The sequence below is a fragment of the Drosophila obscura genome, unplaced genomic scaffold (assembly GCF_018151105.1).
Source record: "Drosophila obscura isolate BZ-5 IFL unplaced genomic scaffold, ASM1815110v1 contig_73, whole genome shotgun sequence".
Lineage (NCBI taxonomy): Eukaryota > Metazoa > Arthropoda > Insecta > Diptera > Drosophilidae > Drosophila > Drosophila obscura.
In genome coordinates this window covers 9810903-9836050 of record NW_024542865.1, presented here as the reverse complement: position 1 = coordinate 9836050, position 25148 = coordinate 9810903, and the positions used below count along the sequence as shown (strand labels likewise).

The window sequence follows — 25148 nt, the reverse complement described above, 5'->3', positions numbered from 1 at the left end:
TTTCGTTTTGTTTTGTTTTGTTTAAATGACTGCAGCACTGTAATTGTAAATTGTCAAGCGACAAAAAAAAGTAATACACATAAGAACATTAAAATAAATACTAAAAAAAAAAGAAAAAGAAAGGCAGCATGGAATATGGAAAATCGTAGATTAAAAATGGATATGGGAGCGAAATTTGTGTGTGGCTGACTACAAGTACGAGTATCTATGTGTCTGTGTCTGTGTCTGTGTGTGTGTGTGTGTTGAGTGTGTAAAATAAATTGAAATGCGATCGAATAAAATTTCATTTGTGGAAATGTGAACAATGGAGCGTTTGTTTGGGATTATCTCCTGGGAGTGGGTGGCTGGCAGAGTTCGGGCAACCGCCTGAAAGTATGCCTCTGGCCGTGGCCAGTGGCTGAGCCTGAAAGTAGGCAATATGCGGCTATTCCCATTCGAGAGCAAAACTCAGAGAAGCGGAAGCATTGCGCTTGTTGCGATTGACCCAATTAGGTGGGAAACAGACAAACACACACACACAGAATTTGGATGACAGACAGACAGACAGACAGACAGACAGACCCGAAGGCGTCACAATCACAACTCGTATCGAATTCACATAATTCTCCATTTGGCGCTGGAGCAGGAGCTGGCGCTGGCGCTGGCGCTGATGCTGGTGCTGGATCTGGCGCTGTGGTCTGACAGATATCTCTGGTTCTGGCGCTCTGCGACGCTGCGAAGAGTCACTCTGCTGCAAAATGCAAATTTGTAGCGAGCATCGCATCGCTTTTGGCTTTGCTTTGTTGGCCATAAATTTATGCACTCGGCTGATACGGCAGATACGCTGATTTGTGGGGCAGCCCGTGTGAATGGGCCCCCGCCGATCCGTTCATATATAAAAGTAAACCGGCCATCAATGTGGGACAGCAGTCAACAGCCACCCAACATGGCATCAGGTCAGTATCCGTCGCGGATCCATTCGCTGCCCCCAGTGCTGCTGCTGCTGCTCCTCTTCCTGGGCGTATCCCTGAGCCAGAGTCCGGTCCGGGTGCCGCCTTTGGAGCTGCAAACGCCCAACTTTGGTGGCGAGAGCTTCGAGCGTTTCGAGGATGCCACCAAAAACAACAACGACAACAACGACAACAACGACAACAACGAGAGCAGCGAAATGAAGGAGCAGCTAACGCAGCTGCTGGGAGAAAAACTGGCCAATGCCTTTGCCCCCTTGGCCGCGACACCCTTCTCGCAGCTTAGCCAGCGCAGGCCCGGCATTGTGGCACCCACCTCGGGGGCACAGGCCAGGGCTCAGTTTACAGCCGACGACGACTCGGATTCCGGCGAGCAAGAGGAGTCCCAGGAGGAGGATGAAAGCTCCTCCAGTGAAGAGGAGGAGCCGGATGCGGGGCCAGCACCTCCGCTGCAGCTGCAGCCGCAGCCGCAACCACAGCCAGAGGCAGAGGAGGCAGAGGAGGAGCAGGAGGATTACAACCCGTGGCGTGATAATTTCTACGACCTCAACGAAGATGGGAGCTACATCTTTGGGTGAGTGCAGCAGAGATGGAGATGGAGATGGAGTGCTCTTCAGACTGACAGTTTATCCATGAATCCCCACAATGTGAAACACGAAACGGAAACAATTGTTCTCCCGATTTGATTAATTGGATACTCACATGGCAACCATCCATAAACACCCATAATAATTCTTGCGATGCTTTGCTCAGTTTTTGCTTAGTTGTTAATCAATTAATTGTGGATGGTATACTGATAATCGCTTTCCGCTCCAGCTACTCCCTGCCGCATGGCGTTCGGCGCTGGGAGCGCGGCTTCTACTCGGAGGAGCTGCACAGCCGTGTGGTTGAGGGCTTCTACGTGCAGCCGCGCCTCCTCGGCCATGGCACGCGCTACGAGCTGCGCTGCTACCGCTCCGACATCAATGGCTATCAGCCACTGGCAGGTGAGTGAAGTTAGCTGCGCAAATGGTTTAATGGTGCCACTAATGGCTGCAACACATTTCAGTGGCGTATCTGAGGCGAGCGCCCAGCGTGCGTCGCAACGAGCAGCCACAGGTTGATTGCTTCAATAGCCATCGATAGCCATCGATAGCCATCGATAGCAACACAAGTTGATCGAGCTGGAAGAACATTTTAATTTCAGATATAATTATATTTTTTTGTGCACGTTTGTAAATAAAAGAGATTTTAATTTAAAGGGCAATGATCTGCATCTGGCTTGAGGGTATCCAATTTTCTATATAGAGTCACCATTTGGATTCCTCTCAGAACATACTTAAGTCATTCCATATAAAGTAAATCTCCTAAGAGAGTTTTCGGCATCCTCTCGATACCATCCCTAGGTACAGTCATCACTGCCTTGTTGACGCTGTTGGCTCCTGCTTCTTCGTGTCTTCCCGTGTTCTTGTTTCAGTTTTTGCTTCTTGTTTCTGGTGCTGCTTCCTCTGGCTCTCCTCCGCCCTCTCTCTCGACGTGATCTGAGCTTCGTTTCAAGTTTAATTCAAATGGCATTTCAAAATACTTTTTATTTGTTTTTATTGTCTTTTATTTTGCTCCTCTCTCCCTCTCTCTCTCCCTCTCCCTCCATCTATATACCTATGTCTATGTACGGTACCTCCTTCCACCTTCTACTCTTTCTCTCTCTCGCTGTTGGGCCAGCAAACAAGATTTGTGGCAATGTGTGAGTTCTCTCGTTTGTTTGTTTTTTTGTTTGTTTGTGTGGCTTTTGCGGCGTCCCTGACGTGGTTCGTGGTATTCCCACAGTTTTCAATTTTTGGCGATTTGTTGCGGCACTTAACGGTTGTTTGTTAGCTGTCATTGTTGTTACTGATGAAGCGTCTTTTTCTTCTACCTCTTCTCTCTTCGCTCTTCGCTCTCCTCCTGTGCTTCAGTATTTTTGCTATGCATACCCAGTACTCCTCCTACTGGACCAGGGTATGTGCCCTGTTTCATACCATTTTGTATTCAATTGGAGCTAAAATATATTTTATTTATAAATTAAAAAACAATTTCATATTTTTTCACAGCGAAATTCTTCCTAGAATTCCCATATTATTTAGATTTATTGGGTATCGTTTAGTCGTATTTTTTCATGCTTGTTTTTCGGTTTCTGTTTTTGTTTTTGTTGATTTCGCGAATCTCCCAAGACGGACGAGAAATTTCGGGCAAATTGTTTGGGCTAAGCCAGCAAAAGGGGTTGGGCTGCCCACAATCCACATCCGTTTTGTCCCAAGTCCACGTCCCCGTGCCGTTCGCCCCCAAAACTTTCTTGGCTCTTGCTTAAATACGAATTTGCCTAAATCAACAAAAAGCAGAGCGGGGCAGAGAAGCACAAAACAAGGTTAGAGAATCAGAGAAACTCAGAGACAAAGAGAGAGAGAGAGAGAGAAAGATAGATGGAGAGAGGGAAAAGTTCTCAATTGGCGCGGCGCGACGCAACGCGTCGCGTCTTCTTTGCATTTGAAAAGTAAAAAGATACAAAAATTTCATTGTAGTACTTCATGTTGCCTTCTCCTCTATTTGCATATCTTGCGCGTGGCTTTATAGCCCAAAACTTGGGATATACATACATACATATGTATACATGTATGTACATATGTATATACATATGTAAATAGTCACTGCCAGCGACAGCACAGCGTGGGAGGGGAGAGAGCACAGAAACAGGTTCATTTAGCTCACGTTTTAAAACTTTTAGCGATTGATCGCTGTTGCCGGTTGCTGGTTGCTGGCGTGTGACTCAGTACTCAGTACCGAGTGTGCCACAGGAAAATACACTAGTCTGCAAGGTTTGGTACTTAAATTGATCAAGATTCAAGAAGATTAAAGACTATGGAAATTGTTAAAGTGAATATCTATTTTCTTTGATTACCAATTTCACATTTTGTAATTTCATTGCGTAAATATGTAATGGAAAAAGTCTACACTCAGAGAAAAAACCCTGAGAATGCGGAAAAGTCTTGCGTTTTACGAATGCGGAAACGGGAGCGCCAAACATTTCGTTTTGAAAGTAAATCAAACATTTTTGGGAAAATGAAAACCGGAGCCTGCCTGATTAATATTAAAATGTTCGATCTACATATATGTACGTACATACTTCATATATTAAATAAATACTTTTCAAATTTTAATTAAATTTTTTATATTTAGATTAGTTATGCACAGCCTGAGGCCTTGTTGGGCTGGCAAATAACCATTAATTGTACTGTGGCTACGGTGTCAGTGGCTACCATTTCGTAAATAAAAAATATGTAAATAAATACCATTTCCTACCCTATGTATGTAACATATTTTATTTACTTTGAAGTGTTTTAAATTTAAATTGGGGAATATTAGAAATACTTTATAATACATGTATCACTTAATCAAAGTAAATTCTAATTAGATCCACGGGGAAGGTCCACTTCTGTTTATTTTATATGTGCACCGATAGAAAAAAGCCCTGAAATTTTAATATTTTCACTTAAATTTTAATATGTATGCCATTGATTTTCATCCAAGAGTGGTTGTATTAAAATTGAATATTTTTCACTTACATTTTGATATTAATATGACAATATTTAATTTGAATATATTTCATATTTAAATTTAATATGTTTCATATTTAAATTTAATATGCTTAATATTTAAATCTAATATGTTTCATATTTAATTTAAAAATATTTTATGCTTAAATTTAATATGGTTGATGTTTATATTGAAATATTTCATTTTTGAACTAATTGGTTATTTTTTTGCCTTTGCGGACTACACTTCAAGTCCTCATGGTGTAAATTGGTTAAAGTTTTCAACTAGAAATAACCGCAACATGAGTAGAATTGCCATGGTAGTGATTATGTCCCTGCACAAAGATAATTTAACTGTGTATTCAAGGCTGCAGCAGTGCGAACCCGTTGGGAATTCGAGGGACATAAAAAAAATAGTATAAACATATTTAAAATAAATACAAAAAAATTTTTCATTTCATTTAATATGGAATATTTAAAATAAAAAGTTTTCCTCTGGATTTAAAAAAAAAAATTTTGAAATCAAGTCAAAATAATATGCAATTTAAATATAAAACATATTAATCTACAAATTTAATATATTATAGTTATTTTTAAGTGTTTTGTATTTAGATTAAATATGACCGCATTAAAAAAGCCATTTTAATACATTTATATTTGAATCAAAGTGAATTCTATTTAATTTTCTATGTGTGTATTTAAAAATCGCATATTAAATTCAAATATGAATGTAGTTTTTTTTACTATGCCTTTTCTATCAGTGTGCGGAACTTTCTCCAGTTACAAAATACGCGAACTCCACTACACTGCACTGCTTATGTATGCTGATTATGCTCAAGTCTGTCTCTCCTACTCTGATTGGTACTTGCACACACGCCTTCAACTCGACCCAAATGAGTTATCAATTTGGTGTTCAAATAATCTTCCTTTTCTGAACATTTCTAAATGCAAACTTGTGACATTTCACCTTCGAACTTCGAGTTCAAATGGCCTTGGTGTTCTTTTTGATAACAAACTGTGTTTTAATAGCCCTATAGCCGCAACAGCTAAGGGTGTTTTAGACTCTTAGACCTAACTTCATTGCACCATCGCTGAATTTTTAATGTGCACAAGCTCCTACTGGGGATCCCAATCACTTTTGGGCTAGATTAACTTTTCTGTTCCCCCTAGACCTACCCCGCTGCAGGTCAATTTACGCTCAACACGACCCTCTTAGAATTTTATGTCATACGTATAATAATTTTAATCATACCTTGAAATTATTACCACCAACATAAATGTTACCTTTACATGTAACCTTCTAATTTGTATTTATTTTAATCATTTTACGTGTACATACCTATATGTTAGCACATAATTGTTAATCTTGAATTAAAAAATAAATAATAATTTCACAATATTTGTACTAAAAAGTCTCTGTACCAGAAGGTATACTCTTTCCTCCGAGTGTATGTAAGAAAATGTCGAGCTTTGTACATTGTTGTGGATTGATATCTGCTAATGTATCAGATCCACCCCACCGTCGCAATGTTATTTCACTCCGGTTTAAAGCATCGTAAGCCGTGAGGAATTTTGGAATCAATTGCTTGCCTTGCTCGTGGCATTAGCCCTGCCCCATTTAAAGCTTCGTTGTGCCACATTCATACTGAGATTTGAACTATTTCCGAGAACCCGCCACCCAGCCCCCTCCCCCGGCTATTCACATTCCCACATAGTCGCGTACGAATAGTCGTGCCACTCGTAGTTCTCTCTGTAGACTGAGTAATGTGCAAATTTTCCGCAGAGACAGCAGAAAGTGCTGTTTGGCCAGTTGAAAATCATGAAGTAATCAACTTAAAGTGAAACTTTTCAACAAACTTTGGGAGCCACAGAGCCACAGAGCCACAGAACGGACAAAGATGCGCAGATACACAGAGAAACACAGAGATACATGGGCGCAGATACAAACTTGCCTATAATTGAGCAATTTACACCACAACAAGATGGATAGGGAGTGGGGTGGATGGATGGGGGGAGTGCAGAGGTCCGTCTGAATGGTCTGAATGGTCTGAATGGTCTGAATGGCGGGAATCTAGTAGCAAAAGTTTGCCTTGAGCCATCAAACAGTGCTGGAATGTGATAAAAATGCTGAGATTATGTAACCGAAATACTTTTAAATCGAAATCGAGCAATATAAATTCATGGCTTAGACACTTGAAAATGCCAGCGATGGGTGGGGCCCCATGGAGCCATGGGCTCACGAATGAGGACTGTGGTCTGTTCTCGGTTCGGTTCGGTTCGGTGCGGTGCGGTTCAGTTCGGTTGTTTGGCTATTGGGTAAATGGGAAATGAAATATTGTGAACACACGCAGGGATAGAGAGAGAGAGAGAGAGAGAGAAACCCAAGGACACACACACACATATAGAGAGAGAAAGAGAGAGAGAGTGAGGGTAAGCAGAGGGCAGACACACAGTTGTTGCCAGCGCTGAGCTTGCCATTTTTTGGTTTCGGATCTAAACAATATTTTATACTTATGTGGGTAAAAATATTTATTAGTTTGTTGTGCTGTTCCCTCTGGCTGCATCCCTCTTCCGCGTTCGCCCAAAATGCAGTCGTCGTTGCCCATGTGAACTCCTTTTTACGAGTGATGATGCCTGCTCTGGCATTTACATGAGAAATATCTTAAATCGAATGCCATGCCAGCGAATGCCATAAAAAGGCAAACGAATGCGTTGCGGCGACCCGATAAGATCTCAGATCAGAATCTGAACGGATCTGAGCACCGTTAGCGGCACCTCAACTAGAGGGGAAGGCTGGTGCTGGGCCTGGGGCTGGGCCTGGGGCTGGGCCTGGGGCTGGGCCTGGGGCTGGGGGAAGGAGGAGCAGACGGCAGATAGCAGATGAAGCAGATGCAAATTATTTCCGAATACATTTTTGTACATTTATTAATTACGCATTCAAGTTGACGGACTGGAGAATTTAATCTGCCTAAGTGACTATCCGCCCGGAGCTGCGGGAGCTGCGGGAGCTGCGGGAGCCGCGACTGTAGCTGCTTAACCCTGATGCGGCCCGCGCGGCATCATTTAGCCAACGGCACTCGCGGCGATCGATAAGTGCTATAAATTACAGAATTACATTTCGAACATGCACATGTGGAGTTTGTCAATTAATTATTACTTTATTTTATTTTATTTTATTAGTTTTCGCATTTATTTTATTGGTCAGTGCTTAAAATATCATTTTTCAACAGTCAATCATCAATCAATCACAGCTGAAAGCTATCAATCAGGCAATAATAAGCTGGAATATATGTCCATAGATAAACTTGGACTTTTATGTGAGAATTCCAAGCGATAAATTCCCTTTAATATTATTTTAAAAAGTGTTTAAATCGTTAAATGTATCCAAAATAATCATTTGGATACTCATCCATTTTATTTGGGAACTGCAACCCATCGATAATCCTCAAATCAATATCAATATCAAATTAGATTTGAGCAAAAAAAGAATGAGTAAATAGTGTAGGGAAAACAGTCATCAGTCAATGCCCCAATCAACATGTGAAATGGCGAATAATAAGTCAAATTGGAATGGAATGGAATTATAACTCGTACTGTAGGAACACGAGTATTTAGTCCATTGATATTATGTGTTCTGGGCCCAAATCAGATGTTTCCATTCAACCGAACAATAGACAAAAGAAGGAAATTTCCTTTCTTCTCTCATTGGGAACAATCAAGCGGCTGTCAAATCAGAATCGAAATCACTGAGAAAGAAAAGCATAAATATATATTCGGCCGCATATGAATGGCAGATGAAGAAGTCCAGTCCTCCCTGGCCCTGTCTGACGTGTGTCTGGCATTTATCGCAGACCCACTCGAGGGTTAAACAATTAAGGGAATGTCGATGAGCAGGAGAGTATGGTGACCGCCTACGCTGCTCCTCCTGCTGATGCTGCTGCTGCTTCTGCTGCTTCTGCTGCTGCAATCACCGAATCGATGACCAACACAAACCCACAACAGAAAAGAACCAAAACCAAAACCAAAACCAAAGCCAGAGAGACTGAAGAAGGCAATGAAGATGGGCCATGTCGATAGCAATGTGGACGATGTCGGTGACGGTGACGGTGACGCGGTGATGTCGCTGGTCAATGAACCATGTCGATGGCTGACTCGACGCGGGGCGGCGCGACGCGACGCGACTTGGATGGGCGACCCTGCATCTGGCTCTGACACACTTTGCGCCTGCCAGGCGGCGCAACAAACAAGCAGTTCAGTCCGACAAACAAACGGAGTAAACAGGCCGCAAAGAACCAACCCAGAGAGGGGGCAGAGGCAGTCAGCGGGAGGGTGGCACAGGGAGCAGGGTCCAAGGATTCGACAATCCCAAATGCTGTCAAAATCACAAAGGCATCGTGACGCCTCACAAACAGAAACAGAAGACTTCTTCTTTTCGTTGGCAAGAGGGTGTGATGGAGCGATGGAGCGATGGCGTTTTTTTTGGGTGTTGGAACAGCTGGAGGAGCTATAGGAGCTATAGGAGCAGGAGGAGCAGGAGGAGGAGGCGTCGCCAGGCATTGCCAAATCATTGCCTTTGACGTGTGAGGGAAAGAGAAGTTTATTACGTGTATTCTTTGGCTCCATCCATATGGCCCTGTCGGGACAGAGGGCGGGGGGAGGAAGACCTTTCCTTTGCGCATTTTTCATCTTTAGTGCCAAAAGGCTTCACTCGAGTGGTCGCTTCGTTTTTTGGGGGTATATATAAGGCCCCGGGCGAACTCCACTGCCGCACAATCAATTACAACATTTTGAAGTCTGAACGACAAGATGTTCTCGTCTCAACGGATCTGTCCACTCGAGCAGAGCCTGAAGCTCTGCTGCCTGATGGGGCTACTGGTGGTAGTGCTCAGTCTCCTCAGTCCCGCCGATGCACGCTACACCCGGCGACCCAGGCGCACAACGACGGCCCGTACGCCACGTCCCACAACGCAGGTGCCGGACCGACTGCACCACTGGCCACCGCTGGTGGCTCCACCTCAGACACCTCCAGTTCCGCCCGCCCAAATACCCCACCAGACGGGCACAACAGAGGCAATGCCTCGACTGGTGGACAGCTTCGACCAGCGCTCAGTGGATGGACAATACGAGTTCAGGTAGGAGCCCATAGTCCCTTCAAGCATCTGCTAACTCTGCTCCTACAGATACCAATTGGATAATGGAAACACTCGCTACGAACGGGCCTACTGGCTGCCCGTGGGCAAGGACTTGGTGCTGGCCCGGAAGGGCTACTACTCGTTCCCGCTGCCGAACCAGCAGTTCTCCACCGTCTTCTACCGGGCCGATCATCTGGGCTATCATGTGGATTTGAGTGAGTTCTTGGGCGCTCCCCTTGTGTGTGACGGTGCGTTAAATTTTATGCCCCCAAAAACGCAGACACATTATCCGGGAAGCAGCCGTTGTTGCCACGCAACCTTGAAGTGCCGCAGGCGGGGGCACCAGGGGCTGCTACAGCTAAGCTAAATTCAATAAGCATGCCAGAGCGTAACGAGCAGCAGGAGCAGAAGCAGGAGCAGCAGGAGCAGGGCCAGCAGCTGGGGCTGCCTGCAACTGGAGTCAGAGCTGACTCTGGCAAGGACGAGGTGCAGAGTCCAACCGAGCTGGCTCCCAATGTATGTTCCTCCCCTGCCATACGTTGCCTGCCACATTCCTTACCCATTTCCATTTGGCTCTTTCGCCGCAGGCACTAAACCAAGTCGAAACCGAAACCGAAACCGAGCCATCAACTGTGGCCAACGACATTTTGGCAACTGAAGCAGCAGTCGACAGCCATGAAGCTGATGATGATGATGATGATAATGCTGATGATGATCAGGAGTTTGAGGTTGTTGGAGGCGACTCGAACTGAAGGCCTTCCACTCCCTACCGTACCATACCCTACCCCCCGGAGCAGCAGGAGCAGCAGGAGGATACTGTGACATATGGAGGAACAGCCACAGACACACACTCGGGGCTCCACTTTGCTGCAAAATCAAATTGAAAACAATTGTTGCTGTCCCCCCGAGAGACCGGAGAGTCGGACACAGTTGAGTGGGCCTGTCCCTAAGTATTTCTCCCCTCGAGCGGCACAAGTCATCCTCAATGTGTGCGGTGGGTGGATGAAATGTGCCTGAATTTCTCATCTCTAGCCACATCTGCATACATACATACATACATACATACATACATTTTTTTATTAAGGCTCTCTTTTTTTTTTGCGAACTCCAAATAGAATAAACATACAAAAGATATCGAAGGGAAATCGTTCGACTTACACATACAATTTATTATTCACTCGTCATTAAATGGAAATCTTCTCTGCCTCTAATAGCAGGGAGTCCCCCCTCTATGCGCAGAGTTCTCCCAGTGAAGAAGAACTCAAATTCGCCCGAGTGTGAGCAAAAAGTAGCCTTGAAACACGTGCTTGAAGGGTTTTCCCCAGCCACCTGCTTAGGCGTGTAATTTGAACAGCGATTGGTGTTAGAGTTCCACAAATCTATTGGTGCTCGATGCCCCCAACTTGGCCAGTAATCAAATCAAACACGGGGGACACACTTGGCTCACTCTTCGGATCAGCTGTAGCCCCCGTAATTACATCATGTTCAGGGACACCCACGCCCACGCCCACGCCCACAGCTCTATTTAAGCAATTTCAAATAGTTTCGAGGTGTCACAGACATCTTTGAGTCGCCTTGGGCGGAGGGGGAGGGAGGCGTACCCGTACCCGTACCTGCACCCGATTTGATGGCCAAAAGATGAGACATTATGGGGAGGGACTGAAAGAACACAAATTTGTGCCTCAACTGGCTTTTGTGCTGGGCTTTCCTGCTGCTGCTGCTGCGGCTGCGGCTGCGGCTGCTGCTGCTCCAGGCTGCCTGGTTGCTGTGTTGCTTCGTTGCTGGTTTCAAATTAAATGGTTTCTGTGTAAAAGTGACCGAATGTGAGCAGGCGGGGAAGGGGAAGGGGAAGGGGAACAGGCGATGCCAGGAGATTTGTTGGTGGCAAATCGTTGAGCATTCATAAAACTGGAGCCTCCATCCACCTTCTTCTGCTTTCTGGGTGCATGTAAGACATGGCTGCTTACCTTCACACACATGCACATGCACATGCACATGCACATGGCCAGCCTTACACACACATATGCTCGTAAAATGCAGGACCCAGAGAGCCTGCCAGCCAAGCCGGAACTCTGGAGAAGCAGACCAGAGTCTGGGGCAAAGCAGGGCAGGGCAGGGCAGGGCAGGATAACTGCAGCTATTCATTTCGCTACTAATCCAATGCGGGCCAGGGATTCCTTTTCGCTGCCATCTCACCTCTCCCCTCCCTGCCTCCCTGCCTACCTGCCACCCTGCCCGTTTGGTGTGTGTGTGTGTGTGTGTGTGTGTGTATGTATTTACGAGTCAGCCATGCCCATGTAATGAATGGCCAGACCAGGAGCGGTGCTCCTGCCACCGACTGAGTGTGAATGAATTGAGTGTGCAAATGGCTGAATGAATGGACGACGAATGTGAATGTGAATGCGAATGTGAATGCGAATTCGAATGCGGGCAGGAGTCACAGTCAACCCAAAAGATGCTTTGTTGGTGGTTCTAATTGCGGCCCTCGGCAGCTTTGGCCAGCGGTTGGCCAGTCTTTTGCCCCACTTGGCACTCGCCGTGGATCTCCGTGACTGCCCATCGGCTGTCACGCTGTCATCTCCAAGTCCTGCCCTAACCTTGGCTGCAATTTTTACTTTTCTTTTGGCTCTCTCAGCTTTTTTTCCTCCTTTATTTTTGTTGTATTTTATGTTCCGTGCCTGCGTCAAAGTTGTTTGCCCCCGCCCCCGCATGAAGCACCACACAAAAGCCCTGGTGGGTCACAGAGGTGGGCTACAGCTACAGAATGGCTACAGAAAATCCCCTGCCAATGGCAGTGGCTGCGATTGGAATTGGGAATGAAGATTGAATAGACTTTGCGCTGGATTCACTTTTCATTTTATTTTGCGGAAACTTCCGCTGGGGAGGGAGGGAGGGAGAGGAGCGTCCACCCGATCGCCGCATTAGCATTTTGGGAATGGCGCCGCCAGACAGCGACAGCTCCCAGGGATGCCTCAAAAGCTACCCACTCACCCACTCGCCCACCCACCCATTCAGACCCATTCTAAAATGATGGATTAGATTGATGAATGAACGAGCCCCAAATATGTTTCACATTTCAATCCCCACTCGTGTGTGGTGCTCGTGGATACCCGCACACGCCCCGCCCCCGCCCCTTACCGCACTGCCGCCTGTCACTTGAGTCTCGAGTCTCGAATTTGATTTGAACACTTGTGGCGGCTATTTATACGAGAGAGGAGAGGAGAGCAGTGCCGTTCAGAGCGGGTCATCGATGACCCTCGTCCACTTGATTACTTATGTAAATATTTATGGGGCGGGGGCACACTCGACCCGCCCGACCCTTGGCCCCATCATTTGGCTATTTGTGCAAATTAATTTATCTTCATCGAGCACCCAAAAGGTAGCAGCAGCAGCAGCAGCAGCAGCATCAGCACAAAACATGCATCCAGCAGATACTCGTATCCAGCAGATACACTCGACAATAAAGCCCCCAGAGAGATAGAGAGAGAGCGAGAGATAGAGGGAGATTGGCTCTGGGTTTCCTCTCTTCATAAATAAATAAATAAGGAAATAAATACGCAAATTGAGTAATGGCCATTATTGACGTGTCCGATGAAAAATTCAAAGCGCCGACACACAAATTGAATGCCAGGCATTCATGCCAGGCTGCCTTCCTTTTAAGCCACAAATGGAATGGATCTCGCTCTCTCTCTCTCTCTCTCTCTCTCTCTCTGTGAAGAGCGTCGGACGTGCGATTAGCCCCTCTCCACCAAAAAAAAAACAAATCTAAATCGAATCCGAAACGGATCCAAATCCACATCCAAGTCAAACAAAAACCAAGCCAAATTTTAGCCCAATGCAGGCAGGAGACTGCCGAGTGCCGAGAGCCGAGTGAATGACTTGAGTCTGGGACTGCTGCGAGTGCTGCGAGTGCTGCGCGTGTGAGGGACTGCGGCATTTTGCAGATTTATATCGGGTTATCAAACCGCACAACGCACAACCCAACACAATAAAATACACAATAAAATGCCAAGCCGAACCCCCCGAAATACTCGTACCCCCAAAAACAGCCCACAGAGCAAAGCAAAACTAAAAAGCGGCTAAGACATTTATTTGTGTTTGGGTTTTTAGTAAACTGGGCACATACCATTACCATACCATTCGCTCCTCCAGACGGGTCAATGGGGGCCATTGCCACCGCATGCGGTACGTAGGAGGTACGTAGAGGGGTGTGTGCTTTTCAGTCTGGGGCAAATACTCTCTACACTGAAATAGATGCGAGTACTATTATACATATATGTACATATGACAACAACAGAACGTTGTTCTTATGCAATCTATTCGCTTTATTTCTTTCTGTGTTACTTTATTGAATAAACAAAATTGTTTGCAAATTTCTTCATTTTCTGCAAGCAGTTTGGAACTTTTAAGATTAACGAAAATATTCTCATAGTTTTATTTCATGATTTTAATTTATTATGAATTATTAAATAATTATTTTTAATTTGAAATATTATTCGATTTATCAATTAATAATAGCAAGGAACTGGGATTTATTGCATTACCATATATTCTGTATTATGTACATACATATGTATGTACATAATGCACTAAACAAAAATATATGTAGGTGCCACTAATAAATATATTCAATAGTTTGCTTGCAGTTTCTCCCAGTGTATACAACCCTCCTCCCTCTGGCATATGGCATATGGCACCCACATACCTGCACCCACCACAGCTCCAACAGTGACTCGGAGTAGGAGAGGGATGGAGAGAGAAGGAGAGGAAGGGGGGCAGGGCAGACCATTTATTTATGATGATGCATATGTACAGTTAGGCAAAGGCATAATAAACATTTCCTATTTCAGTTTATCAAAAACAAGACTCCATCTAATCTTGAGATTAATAATGCGGCTCTGCGTAAATTTCAATTGTAACCAGACACACACACACACACACACACACACGCACACAGATACACACAGATGGAACTGTAAGTGAGTCAACGAGTGTGGGTTGGGGGGGGGGACTGTGTGCAAAAATGTAGATTTAATGGGGAGACCTCAGCTGCAATTGGGACTTGGTCAGCAATGCCGGTGGCACGGGTGTCTGCAGGTGGGGGAGGGGCCATCAGGCAGTGGAATGGCGGCACACATGCCGTGGTGTCTGCCGCCCCCCTTTTACGGTTAGAATTTTATTGACTTGGATTAGTTTTGTGTGTGAATGTAGCTCTGTTTTTGGGGCTTCGGTGCGCTCCAGTCTGGCATCCGTAAGATACATGCTAGTGGGGGGCTCGCACATGCTGCACTCCTGCAACATGCCCTGACCATGCCCTCTGCCCCAAAGTATCTCCTGTGCCATACTTTTGGGTAATTGGCTTAGCCGCTTAATAAATTTATGCAAGTGGACAGATAGATACATTTGTGTCTCCATGGCGGTGGAATGTATCTGGAACGTTTTCCAGCCATGTAATGGATACGTAACATTAGGGTTACATAACTTCCTTCTATTTTTTTTAAGTTTTATTTCTATTAATACTTACGGCAAATTGTTTTGGCGCTTTGAATTACTTTAAGCCACGGCCAATCGCGTTAAATGTTGGCCATAAGGGACACCCTAGTACACGGATATAAGCATACAAATACAAATACATACATATACATATATATACATATGTATGTAGCGGCAAGTTTACCCCTATTCCAGGTCCCCCCTGGGTGTTTTGCTCGGGCACTCAGCATTCGGATTTTATAATTTATGCAAGACACCAAACAAACTCTGCTTAAGTCTTACAAATTGTTTTGAGATGCTCGGCATATCATATAAAAAATAAAAACAAAAAAGCAACGGCAACGGCAACGGCAACAGCAAATCTGTATCTGTATCTGAGTTTTGAAGAGCACCGCAAAAAGACGTCGAGAGAGGGGAGGAGAGAGACGTGATTTGATGGGAATTATTCCATTGCCGAGACAGTCGGAATCAGAGCCCAGAGTCGAGCGCCGGCAACAGGCAGGCAGACATTCAAAGCCACAAAAAACAAAAACAAAAACAAAAAAAAAAACCAAACAAAACAGAACAGAACAACAACAACAACAACAACGAAAAAACTGTGCAAAGTGCTTCAGACCAAAGGTAGCACTCTCAGTGGGGCACGGTGGCAGGGCGGGGCAGTGCCTACCCAGGGGGGTCTGCAGCAAGTTGTATCTCGGGATGTCATGTCACGTAGGCAGCAGGCAGCAGGCAGCAGACAGACAGCGGGCAGGCATCGCTACATGGACCATTCATACAAATTTTGTTTATAAGCCACTTTCGTACATTATTTGTGTGTAACTTGGCTCTTACCCCGCCCCCCCACCACGCCCCCTCCCCGACCGCTCCACGGTCTTCTGCCTGTTCTGTTCCGTGTGTTTATCTCCAGATGTATCTGTATCTTTATCTGTGTGCGTGCGATTTCTTCTTCGTCTTCTTCTTATTCACTGCCATGCGATTTTTTTCGGGGCAATTCATTCCCGCTGCCGCTGCCGCTGCCACTGCCACTGCCATTGCCGTGTTTGTTGTTGAGGAGGGGGGATCGGGGATTCACTTGCGCGCAATCGACAGCAACGTCCGTCCACACTGTGGTCGAAAGCTCCAAGAAACGCTTTTAAATTATTCCAGCACCATGAATTTAGATTTAAATTTTCTGTACTTTATGGGGATTTAATTCCCCACTTTTATCCCACTTTTATCCCTCATTTATCATTTAATGTACATGATTTGCATATATCAAAAGGCATACCAGTATATCTATAAACATACGTATTCGTTTCACTATCAATAAATTAATAAAGTAACCCATTTAGTTATTTATACTAGGCCATAAGCCCCACCTCAGTAGTGCGTCTTAGTTCTATTTTAGACATTTATTGGGATCTGATAGATGTTCAGTGATATTTTCATGAGATTCTTGTGAGCATCCAATTTGCGGCAGCTCAAAATAATATGAATTTATCAATAATTAAGTTTAACATCTGCAAATGGAACTCTTGAATGCCGATTGGTTGATCGAATACGAATTTGTTACTTAATTGTCATCTTGAATGAAAAACTTTCAATGGATAGAAAATATATTTAATCCCTATAATTTCAATGGGAAATATGTTGAATTTTTAGATTCTCTCTCGCTGATTTTTTGACACTTTAATTGTTTTTTATACCTCATCGATGCTAAGTAGAAGCTCTCTCCCCCATCTCCCGCATTCGCTTTCGCCTTCTGCTTATATTTTCTCTCCTATTTGTACTATGAGAGATTTATTTTGTAACGTTTCTCCTGAGTCTCGTCCCACTGTTTGTGCTGAAAGCTGAAGCACGTCGTCAACTCAATGTTGAGAGCACAACGCAACACAACGATGACACCTACAAAGTAAGGCAGAGGCGGCTCGGCTCGGCTACGGCTACGGCTGGCTACTCCTGCTGCAGTTTGTGCCGTGCTGCTGCTGCTGCTGCTGCTGCTGTTGTTGCTGCTGGGGGAGTTTCGACTCAGCAAAGAGCAACAGCAACACATCAGAGCAACATCGGCAGGAGAACAGCAGCAGGAGGATGCAGCAGCAATCTGCCCAAAAATAACCAACGCGCAGCGGCAACCTGAGGGTAATGACAAACAGCGCCTGTTGTCCCAGCCATTTAGCAACCAGGGACAAGCTGCCCCGCCAGACATTGCCAGCACCAGCACCAGCACCAGCACCAGCAGAACCAGAGAGCTTCCTGTCACGACTGCCCAGCGGCCACATTTTCCTTGTTGGCTGTTGATTCCCCTTCGGACATTGTCTTTGTCATCGACATACAAAACAAATGACCTTGCTGATGAGAGTCGTCTCTGCCCCCACGTACCACAAGCCACACATGCCCCTCCCTCAGCTGGTAGGTAGTTGGGTTGCTGGGTAGGTGGGTTGCTGGGTAGGTGGGTAGGAGGGGCGCAACAAGTTTGGCAAACATTTTTGCACTTTTTTGTGCACATATTTTAATTTGGGCATTGTGGCTGGCTGGCTGGCTGGCTGGCTGGCTGGCTGGCTGGTCTTTTGTTTCCCTGGAATGAACGCTTTGTCACTTCCAGAGATAAAATATACGTTTAAAAATAAATCAGTTTATGCCAGGATGTTGCCACTTTGCCAGGTTTAGCGCGAACACAGCCTGACTGACTGACTGACTGACTGACTGACAGAGTGCCTGACTGACTCACTGACTCACTCACTGAATGAGTGAATTAGTGACTCGCCCGACTGTGACTGCAATTGTCACTGTCCTGTCACTGTGCGGTCTGGCCATAAATCTACACAGCACACAGCACACAGCACAGAGCACACAGCAACCGCTGCAGCACCAGCACCAGCACCAGCAGCAGCAGCAGCAGCAGCAGCCGCACTGGCAAACGCAGCGCAGGCCATAACTGAAAATTAATAAATAAATTTCATAAAAATGAATAACTTTTTTGTGCAAACATGTTTAATGCATTGGCTTGACCTTTGAAGGTGTGGGCAAATTAATTAAATGGCGATAACTCCGTGTCGACATATTGACAGCTGCCCCGAGAGCAGCAGCCGCAAAGGCATGGGGCACGGGCAGCGGGAGGGGGAGGGGGAGGGGGAGGGGGAAGGGCAGATACTCGCAAATGTTGGATGGGCTCTGGGGCCTCGGCTCAATTGCACATCATTAACTTTGGCCGACTGACCAAGTAGTGCCCCTGCCCCTGCCCCTGCCCCTGCCCCTGCCCCTTCTGACGACTATGCCACTGCTTGCTGGTATCATCAATTGGCCCGCAGGGCAGCCATCAGGAAGGAGGCAGCGGGAAGCAGGAGCCAGGTCTCAGGTCTCAGGTCTCAGGTCCCAGGCCTGTTCGCTAAATCGCTGCACATTAAATGCAATTAAGAAATGATTGAAATCATAAATTAGCCCTAATTGGCCACAGGACGCCTCTGCGTCCATCGTCTCGCTCCCGTTTCTCGTCCTCGTGCAATGTCTGCCTCATTGCCTCATTGCCTCATTGCCTGACTGCCTGTTTGATCGCCACAATTCATTCCATAGGCAAGCAGGCACCATAGGGAGGCTCCCGCTGCTCCTGCTCTTCCAGCTGCTGGTCCTGCTCCAGCTGGTGCATCTGCTCCATATAGAAGCCGCTCTTCGCTCGTTGCTCTTCGCTCGTCGCTCTTCACTCTTCACTGAGCTGTGCGCTGACAGGCGGCACGTACTTGTTGGCCAAATTGTAGGGTGCACAAATTGCGGTATTTTTAGCCACTATTGCCAGGCACAGTGGAACCCAATGCACTGATAATTCAAGTGCTCCGAAAATGGGAGCAATACTGAGAGTAGAAGTCGCACTCATGTCACACGAAAAGGCTTCCAAACGAGGAACAAAACTTGGGCAAAAAAAGTCACAATAAATCGGACATCGAGGGCAATATATATCTTCCTGCAGATTAAACCTCACCTTGCCACACTGCCCCAGAAAAAACACAAACAAGTAGTAATGGCCACTTTGTTCTCTCATTTTGCTGTCTGAATTTTTGTGGCACTGAGCACTGAGCACTGACCATACCCAAAAACCCAATTACCCAAAGAAAGCCCCAGCAATGGAGCGACCACCAATCGATTATCTGCGGCATATCAATTGCCAGCAGTGATGCCCTGGCCAAACGCTTGGGGGCTTGGGGGGCTTGGGCCCAGTGTGCGCCCAGTTCCTGGGAGCCGGCCGGCAGAGCCGATTCGGCCAATTTGGCGGCGGTGCGAACAGCCCCCAAAGCAAACACAGACACACACCAGGCAGTTGGGACAGTTGGGGCAGCTGGGGCAGCTGGGGCAGAGAGGGGCGCAACCAAATTGCCCAGTTAGCAACCTGTCCGGGCTGGCTGTGGTCCGCCCCCGGCCCCTCCCCAGATAAGCATGTGGGTAAGTAGATGAAATTAAGATTTTTTTTATGATTAAGCGTTGAGAATTTTTTGACGGCAATGCCTCCTCCGACAGATGTACCTCGATCCCGCCCTCCCTCCCCCCCACTCACTGCTCTCAGTACTCGTCTCCCTCTGTGGACTGTGGACTGAAGCTGGAGCTGAAGCTGGCACTGGGACTGGGACTGGGACTGAGACTGGAGCTCTCATGAGTTGTTGCCGACGTTGTAGCGCTGGCGCTGACTTCGCTGCTGCTGTTGCTGCCTCAACCGCTGCCTGTCGTTGACTATAAAAAGCCAAAGTTACGCAGTTTCCGAATTAAACTGTTAACAAAACAACACGCGACAGCACACGCACCCACATTTCCCCAACCAAACACACACCCATAAAAAGCATCCTTTCCCGCATCTGTTACCATCTTAGTTAGCCCCTCCAGCACACACCTTCTGCAACGCTTTCACACATGGAAATGGCCAATGCCAGCAATGCTGTAATCCTGCTCTCCATCTCCCTTCTCCTGCTGGGCCTCAGTGCGAGTGCCGCCGATGCACAGAAGCACTTGGAGCGGCAGCCGGATCAGAGGGGCGTGCGACTGCTGGATCGGTTCGATAATCGCTATCCGGACGGCAGCTACGAGTATCGCTTCGAGCTGGATGATGGCACGGCGCGCTACGAGCGGGGATACTTTGCGATGGTGGACAAGGTCAAGACCTTGATGGTGGTCGGCTACTACTCCTATCGCATGACAGATGGCCGATACATCACCGTCTTCTACAATGCCGATCAGTTTGGATACCGCCAGAATCAATGTGAGTATCAAGAGTAGTTTCAAGTGCAATTGAATGCTGCCAGGGAGTCTTTATTAAAGTGTTCCGAGAGATATTCTATGATATACATATACGCGTAACAAGATGCTCGCGATGAGCAACAATAAATGTGAAATCTGTTTGAATCAAACCCAATTTGTGAAGAGTAAACGGAGTAAATTTCTATGTATAATTATCTTTTTTTTTTCTTTTTTTTTTTAAAGTGAATTTAATTGAATTGATTAAAAATATTCAAAGTGGGAAATACATAAAAGGTAGCGAAACGAAATTAATATTCCATCCATTCAATATAAAATTCAATTAGATTCGATGTAAATTGAACATTTCTCTGCGAGTATCGATACCTCTGGATGTATTTATTTTAATTTGCAATCAATTCAATCAATTAGTGCCGTCCTCGACTCTCAACGTCTCCCTCTCTCTTTCTGCTCTCTTCTCTATCCCGCAGCGATCACACCTCAGGTGTATCCCAATCTGCCGCGCTCCATTGAGGTGCCAATGGCCAGCAGCGGGACGTCCAACCTACGCTCCCAGTCCCAGTCCCAGACCCAGTCCCGGCCAGAGTCCGCCTACAGCTCCAGCTCCAGCTCGTCCCCATATCCCGCTCCCACCACCCGTTCGCCGTCTGAGAGTGCCACCACGCCCAGGGGGGCTACAACGACGAGTCGCAGGGGCGGACGCTTCTGAGACCGGGTCCAAGTAATTACAGGCTCCCCTCATTATTATTATTATTCCCTTCCTCCTACCTCCTACCTCTACTTCATAGGGTTTCTTTTTTTTTTTGTGCCCTGACTACTGATATTATATTATTATGATTTTGATTTTTATTTTTATTTCTTTAATATTCATATTTTATTTTTTTTGTGCTCATTGAGAGCGAATTAAAAAATAATAAAAATTTATTAAGGCAAAGCTGCAAAAATTATGAATTTATTATTGAAGATGTTTTGCCGTGGTTTGTGCGACTCTTTCGGGTATTTTATGGTCCCAGGCAGTGGGTTACAGGGTCTCCCCCAGTCGCGCCTCTCCGCTCCGGTTCACACTTCCCCGCTGGGATGAAAAGATTTCGCGAATTTTCGAAAGTCGCCGTCGCCCGACAATTTGGCAATAAATTTACCGCAAAGCGATTCGGGCAATAAAACATACAAGTGCAGAGCCCCTCCCCACCCTTCAACAGCCGACCAGCCAGCCAGCCAGCCAGCCAGCCTTCTCGCTGCACGCCCCTTGGGGTATATACTCGTACATATATGTACATATCGAATATCTGGTCATATTTTTGCATTTTAACACAATTCTCGGACGGATTTTCTGGCCAAAGGCAATTAAGGAACGAAAATGAAACCGAAACCGAAACCAAAACTGAAACCAGAAGGAACAACGAAACGAGCGGGAATGGAATTGGGAATGGGAATGGGAATGGGGCTGGGACTGAGACTGAGACTGACACTGGGAATGGAATACCAAATCCCCATCCAAAAAGTGTGTGAAGGTTCGTCATAAATTTATAAAGTGCAGACAGTTGCCCGAAACGAGGATAAAACGAGTTCAATGATCCACCTCTGACTTTGACTTGCAGGAATATTTTCCCTTTATCCTTCTCCGGCTATTAAGTCATAAAACATAAAAGCCCATAAAGAACCAACCAGAGATCTGATTGCATTCGATGTGCTTAATTGCAGACCCGCCAAAAAAGGAAAAGGAATACAAAATTTAAATTGATTTTGTTTCACTTTACGCGAATTGTTGCAAAATCACAAATAGATCAAGAACTACCATGAAATAAATGTAAGAACTCTATTGCGATGGGCGGCCGCACTTCCTTCTTGCTAATCAGTCTGAATAGCAGCCAGTCTACTGCGCCTGGCCTTCCTTCGGCCAGCTGCTGCAGATCCTCCGTCTTCAGGCGCAGGCCCAGTTTCTTTAGTTCCCTAAACGAAAACACCTTCCAGCTCTGCAGCCGACGGGAGAAGCTGCTGGCCGAAGTGTAGCAGCGCAGTTCTATTGAGGGGTGCCACTTCTTGAGGATGGCCGCCACTGGTCGCACTTCGCAGTATTTGTCGCGACGGGACCGGGGGTTCAGGGCGACGTCCTCCTTCCGCAGCCACTTCTCAAGGCTGGCACGCTCGTAGTAGCTAAGCTTACGGATGCCCTGCATTGCCATCTCACGAGTTGTACTTATGATTTCAGTTTACCTCAAGTTCCGAATGAAAATGAGTGTCTTTAATGACTAAACTAATTTTGGTTATTGCGGTTGTGTTGTATTTGGCTCTGTTCTGGGATTTGTATCCCCTGGAAATTGTTATGATCGATATAATGATTTGTGTGCCCGTAAAAATGTGACAGCAAGTCCCCTCCCTGTATGATCTGTATGATTTACCAGTTAAGTAAGTAAAGTAAGTAAAATAAACCACGAAGGGAAGGCATATAGAAACTGGAAGTTTGCTCTAATGAAAACAGAAGAGAAATCGAACTAAAGAGGACATTGCAGAAGCGAGCACTTGGCTGCCATAAAGGCAACACTTCTTCGTGGCAATGTTGGAGCCATGGAAGCGATTGTTAAAGGGAGGCGTTAGACAGGAGGTGCTAGAGGCTAGAGGCGCGACATGGAGGGAGACTGGGTGCCGGTGCCACGGACTTGGTCTCTTGACTCGATGGCTTGCCACTGTCGTCGCATTGGAAAAGACGAGTCAGAAAAGATAAATAAAAGGAAAAATGTAAATGCAAATGAAAAGGAGCAGAAACAGATCTTCGAGGACAAGTTCTTTTGGGTGTGGGATCTGCCCTTGCCCTCCAACTAATTTGATAGCTTTATTAGCACACTTGACATTAAAGAATTCGAGGGCTACTTAGGTTCGTTTTGATTGCTTAATATAATAAGTGCAGTGTAGGTATATTTTATTGAATAGAAAATGGAAAATCCCATCTTCAGGCTTTAAATTTGATGGTAAATGCACTCTAGAGTCGATTTAACATTCCGAGAGTGATTATACAAGATACACAATAAAATAAACTTTGACAAGTACCAAATGCGACTTTTCAGCTCAGCACGAAGTTACACCCTCAACCCAGCCCCCAGCTCACATCGTTTGTGGCCCACATTTTGCCACCCTCTTCACGATTTTTCATCCACAAAAATCCGCTCACTTGGATCCAGGGACCCAAAGACAGACGCATGTATCCGAGGTAGTTAAAATTATCAATGAAACTTTACAATCACAGTTAAAAAGAGAAAAAAGAGAAGAAGAGAGAAAGGAAAAGCTGCTTTTGCTGCTGCTGATGCGGAAGCGGAAGAGCAGGAAAATGGATTGGGTTTTCTTTTGTGGGGTGGAGGGACGAGGGAGGTACAACTGAGAGCAACAGGGTGGCAGAAAAGCATAAAACCAAATACAGAGGAAAAAGTTAACTGAACTGCAACTTTGTTAACTTTGCCGCTTATTAAAGACCAACTCGTGGAATAAGAAAAGCCCCCGAAAGAGACTGCCAAAGTTTGAGCTCGAGTTCGAGTTTGAACAGTTGGAAAAATAATCGAACTCGAGTTTTTACTGGCTTAAAGACCCGCAGAACTTTAAAAATATTCGTGTGTGTGTGTCAATGTCAATGCCAGGCCCGCTCTTCCATGCATTACCTGCCCTTTGTTTTCCATTAAATTTAGATCACCCGCAAAAACAAAAAATAATAATAAAAATAAATCTTAAAGCCTTTGCTGTATGTACATGTATATGCAAAGCGATTTTTTGCTGTTTGTCCTTGTGGCTGGCCGAAATATAATCAAAAGGCAATAAATATTGCAAATGTGACAAAGCAGGCAAAGTTTAACTAGGACAGGGACCTCAACGCCTCTCCCCCACACCACAACGCGGCAAATGGCTGGAAAATGTTTGCCCTGCCGCCGCGCTAACAGCAGCAAACAGCCAAAACAGCGACAGAAAAAAATGTAAACCAGAGCTAAAGGATGGCGAGCAAACAGAGCAGGAGAGGACACCCAAAAAGGACCAAGTAGGTCCGAGCTAACTTGGAGCTGACCAGGGCACTAGATACCCTTGGAAGGCCAACAGAGTCCAAAGCGAAATGCCAGTGGATCAGAGTTGACTTGAGCACTTTGGAAAATAGTGAAATAACTACACAAAGGGTAGCAGGGAATACACATTCAACCTAAAGTCAATCAAGACATATAGTATGTGGCTATGGACAACAGAAACCTGATCTATCATCTATATAACGCTTATTAAAAATATTTTCACTGCAGTTACACTTCAAGAACATATTTTGTATCCTTCTATTATAAATGTACACATTTATGTGTGTGTGTTGGACCCCATTTTGTCATGGAAACATGAGAATTATTATTTGTATTTTTGTGAAGGAATCATTTTTAAATTTTCCTTAATTTATCTTAAAGCTTTTTGGGATGGGATTTAGTTCTCTGTATGCATGAGATTTAATGCAGTTAACTTAAATAAATTCTTAGCGCTACTTTATGAGACTGTTTATTCAATTTGCCTTGGAAGCAATTAATTTATATATAATAAAAAAAAATTAGGCTTTTCCACACCCCCAAGAAACACCGTGAAAACTAAATATAAACTAAGAAACTATTCTGTATTTAAGACTACCGAAAATGGCAGTGCACTTGTTTATCCTTCGCTTGATTCCTCAAAAATAATTTCCCTTTTCGGAGCATTGATAAAGCGAAGGCATTCCGGTAGTTCTTGCTTGAACGCTTCGCATAGCAGCAGTGCAATCAAAGCCAACCAAAATCACGACCCTACTCGGCAGCAGTTGAAATGTCAGA

The 25148-nt window shown here is 45.5% G+C and overlaps 4 protein-coding genes across 4 annotated transcripts; 3 read left to right on the top strand and 1 right to left on the bottom strand.

The window, feature by feature from the left end:
• The first annotated feature begins 916 nt into the window (after positions 1-916).
• LOC111068714 (translation initiation factor eIF-2B subunit delta) lies at positions 917-2175 on the top strand. Its single transcript, XM_022358398.2, has 3 exons — positions 917-1521; positions 1764-1933; positions 1996-2175. Exons 1-3 carry the CDS (start codon positions 926-928, stop codon positions 2070-2072), a joined length of 843 nt encoding a protein of 280 aa, XP_022214090.2. The 5' UTR covers positions 917-925; the 3' UTR covers positions 2073-2175.
• A 7066-nt stretch (positions 2176-9241) lies between these two features.
• Positions 9242-10685, top strand: LOC111068711. The gene is made up of 4 exons (XM_022358391.2): positions 9242-9627; positions 9676-9842; positions 9908-10143; positions 10215-10685. Exons 1-4 carry the CDS (start codon positions 9302-9304, stop codon positions 10377-10379), a joined length of 894 nt encoding a protein of 297 aa, XP_022214083.2. The 5' UTR covers positions 9242-9301; the 3' UTR covers positions 10380-10685.
• A 9179-nt stretch (positions 10686-19864) lies between these two features.
• Positions 19865-21093, top strand: LOC111068709 (larval cuticle protein 16/17). Its single transcript, XM_022358389.2, has 2 exons — positions 19865-20338; positions 20805-21093. The coding sequence occupies exons 1-2, from the start codon at positions 19993-19995 to the stop codon at positions 21041-21043; spliced, it is 585 nt and encodes a 194-aa protein (XP_022214081.1). The 5' UTR covers positions 19865-19992; the 3' UTR covers positions 21044-21093.
• A 1025-nt stretch (positions 21094-22118) lies between these two features.
• On the bottom strand, positions 22119-22517 carry LOC111068667. The gene has a single exon (XM_022358323.2). The coding sequence runs from the start codon at positions 22515-22517 to the stop codon at positions 22119-22121; it is 399 nt and encodes a 132-aa protein (XP_022214015.1).
• Between the last annotated feature and the right edge of the window lie 2631 nt (positions 22518-25148).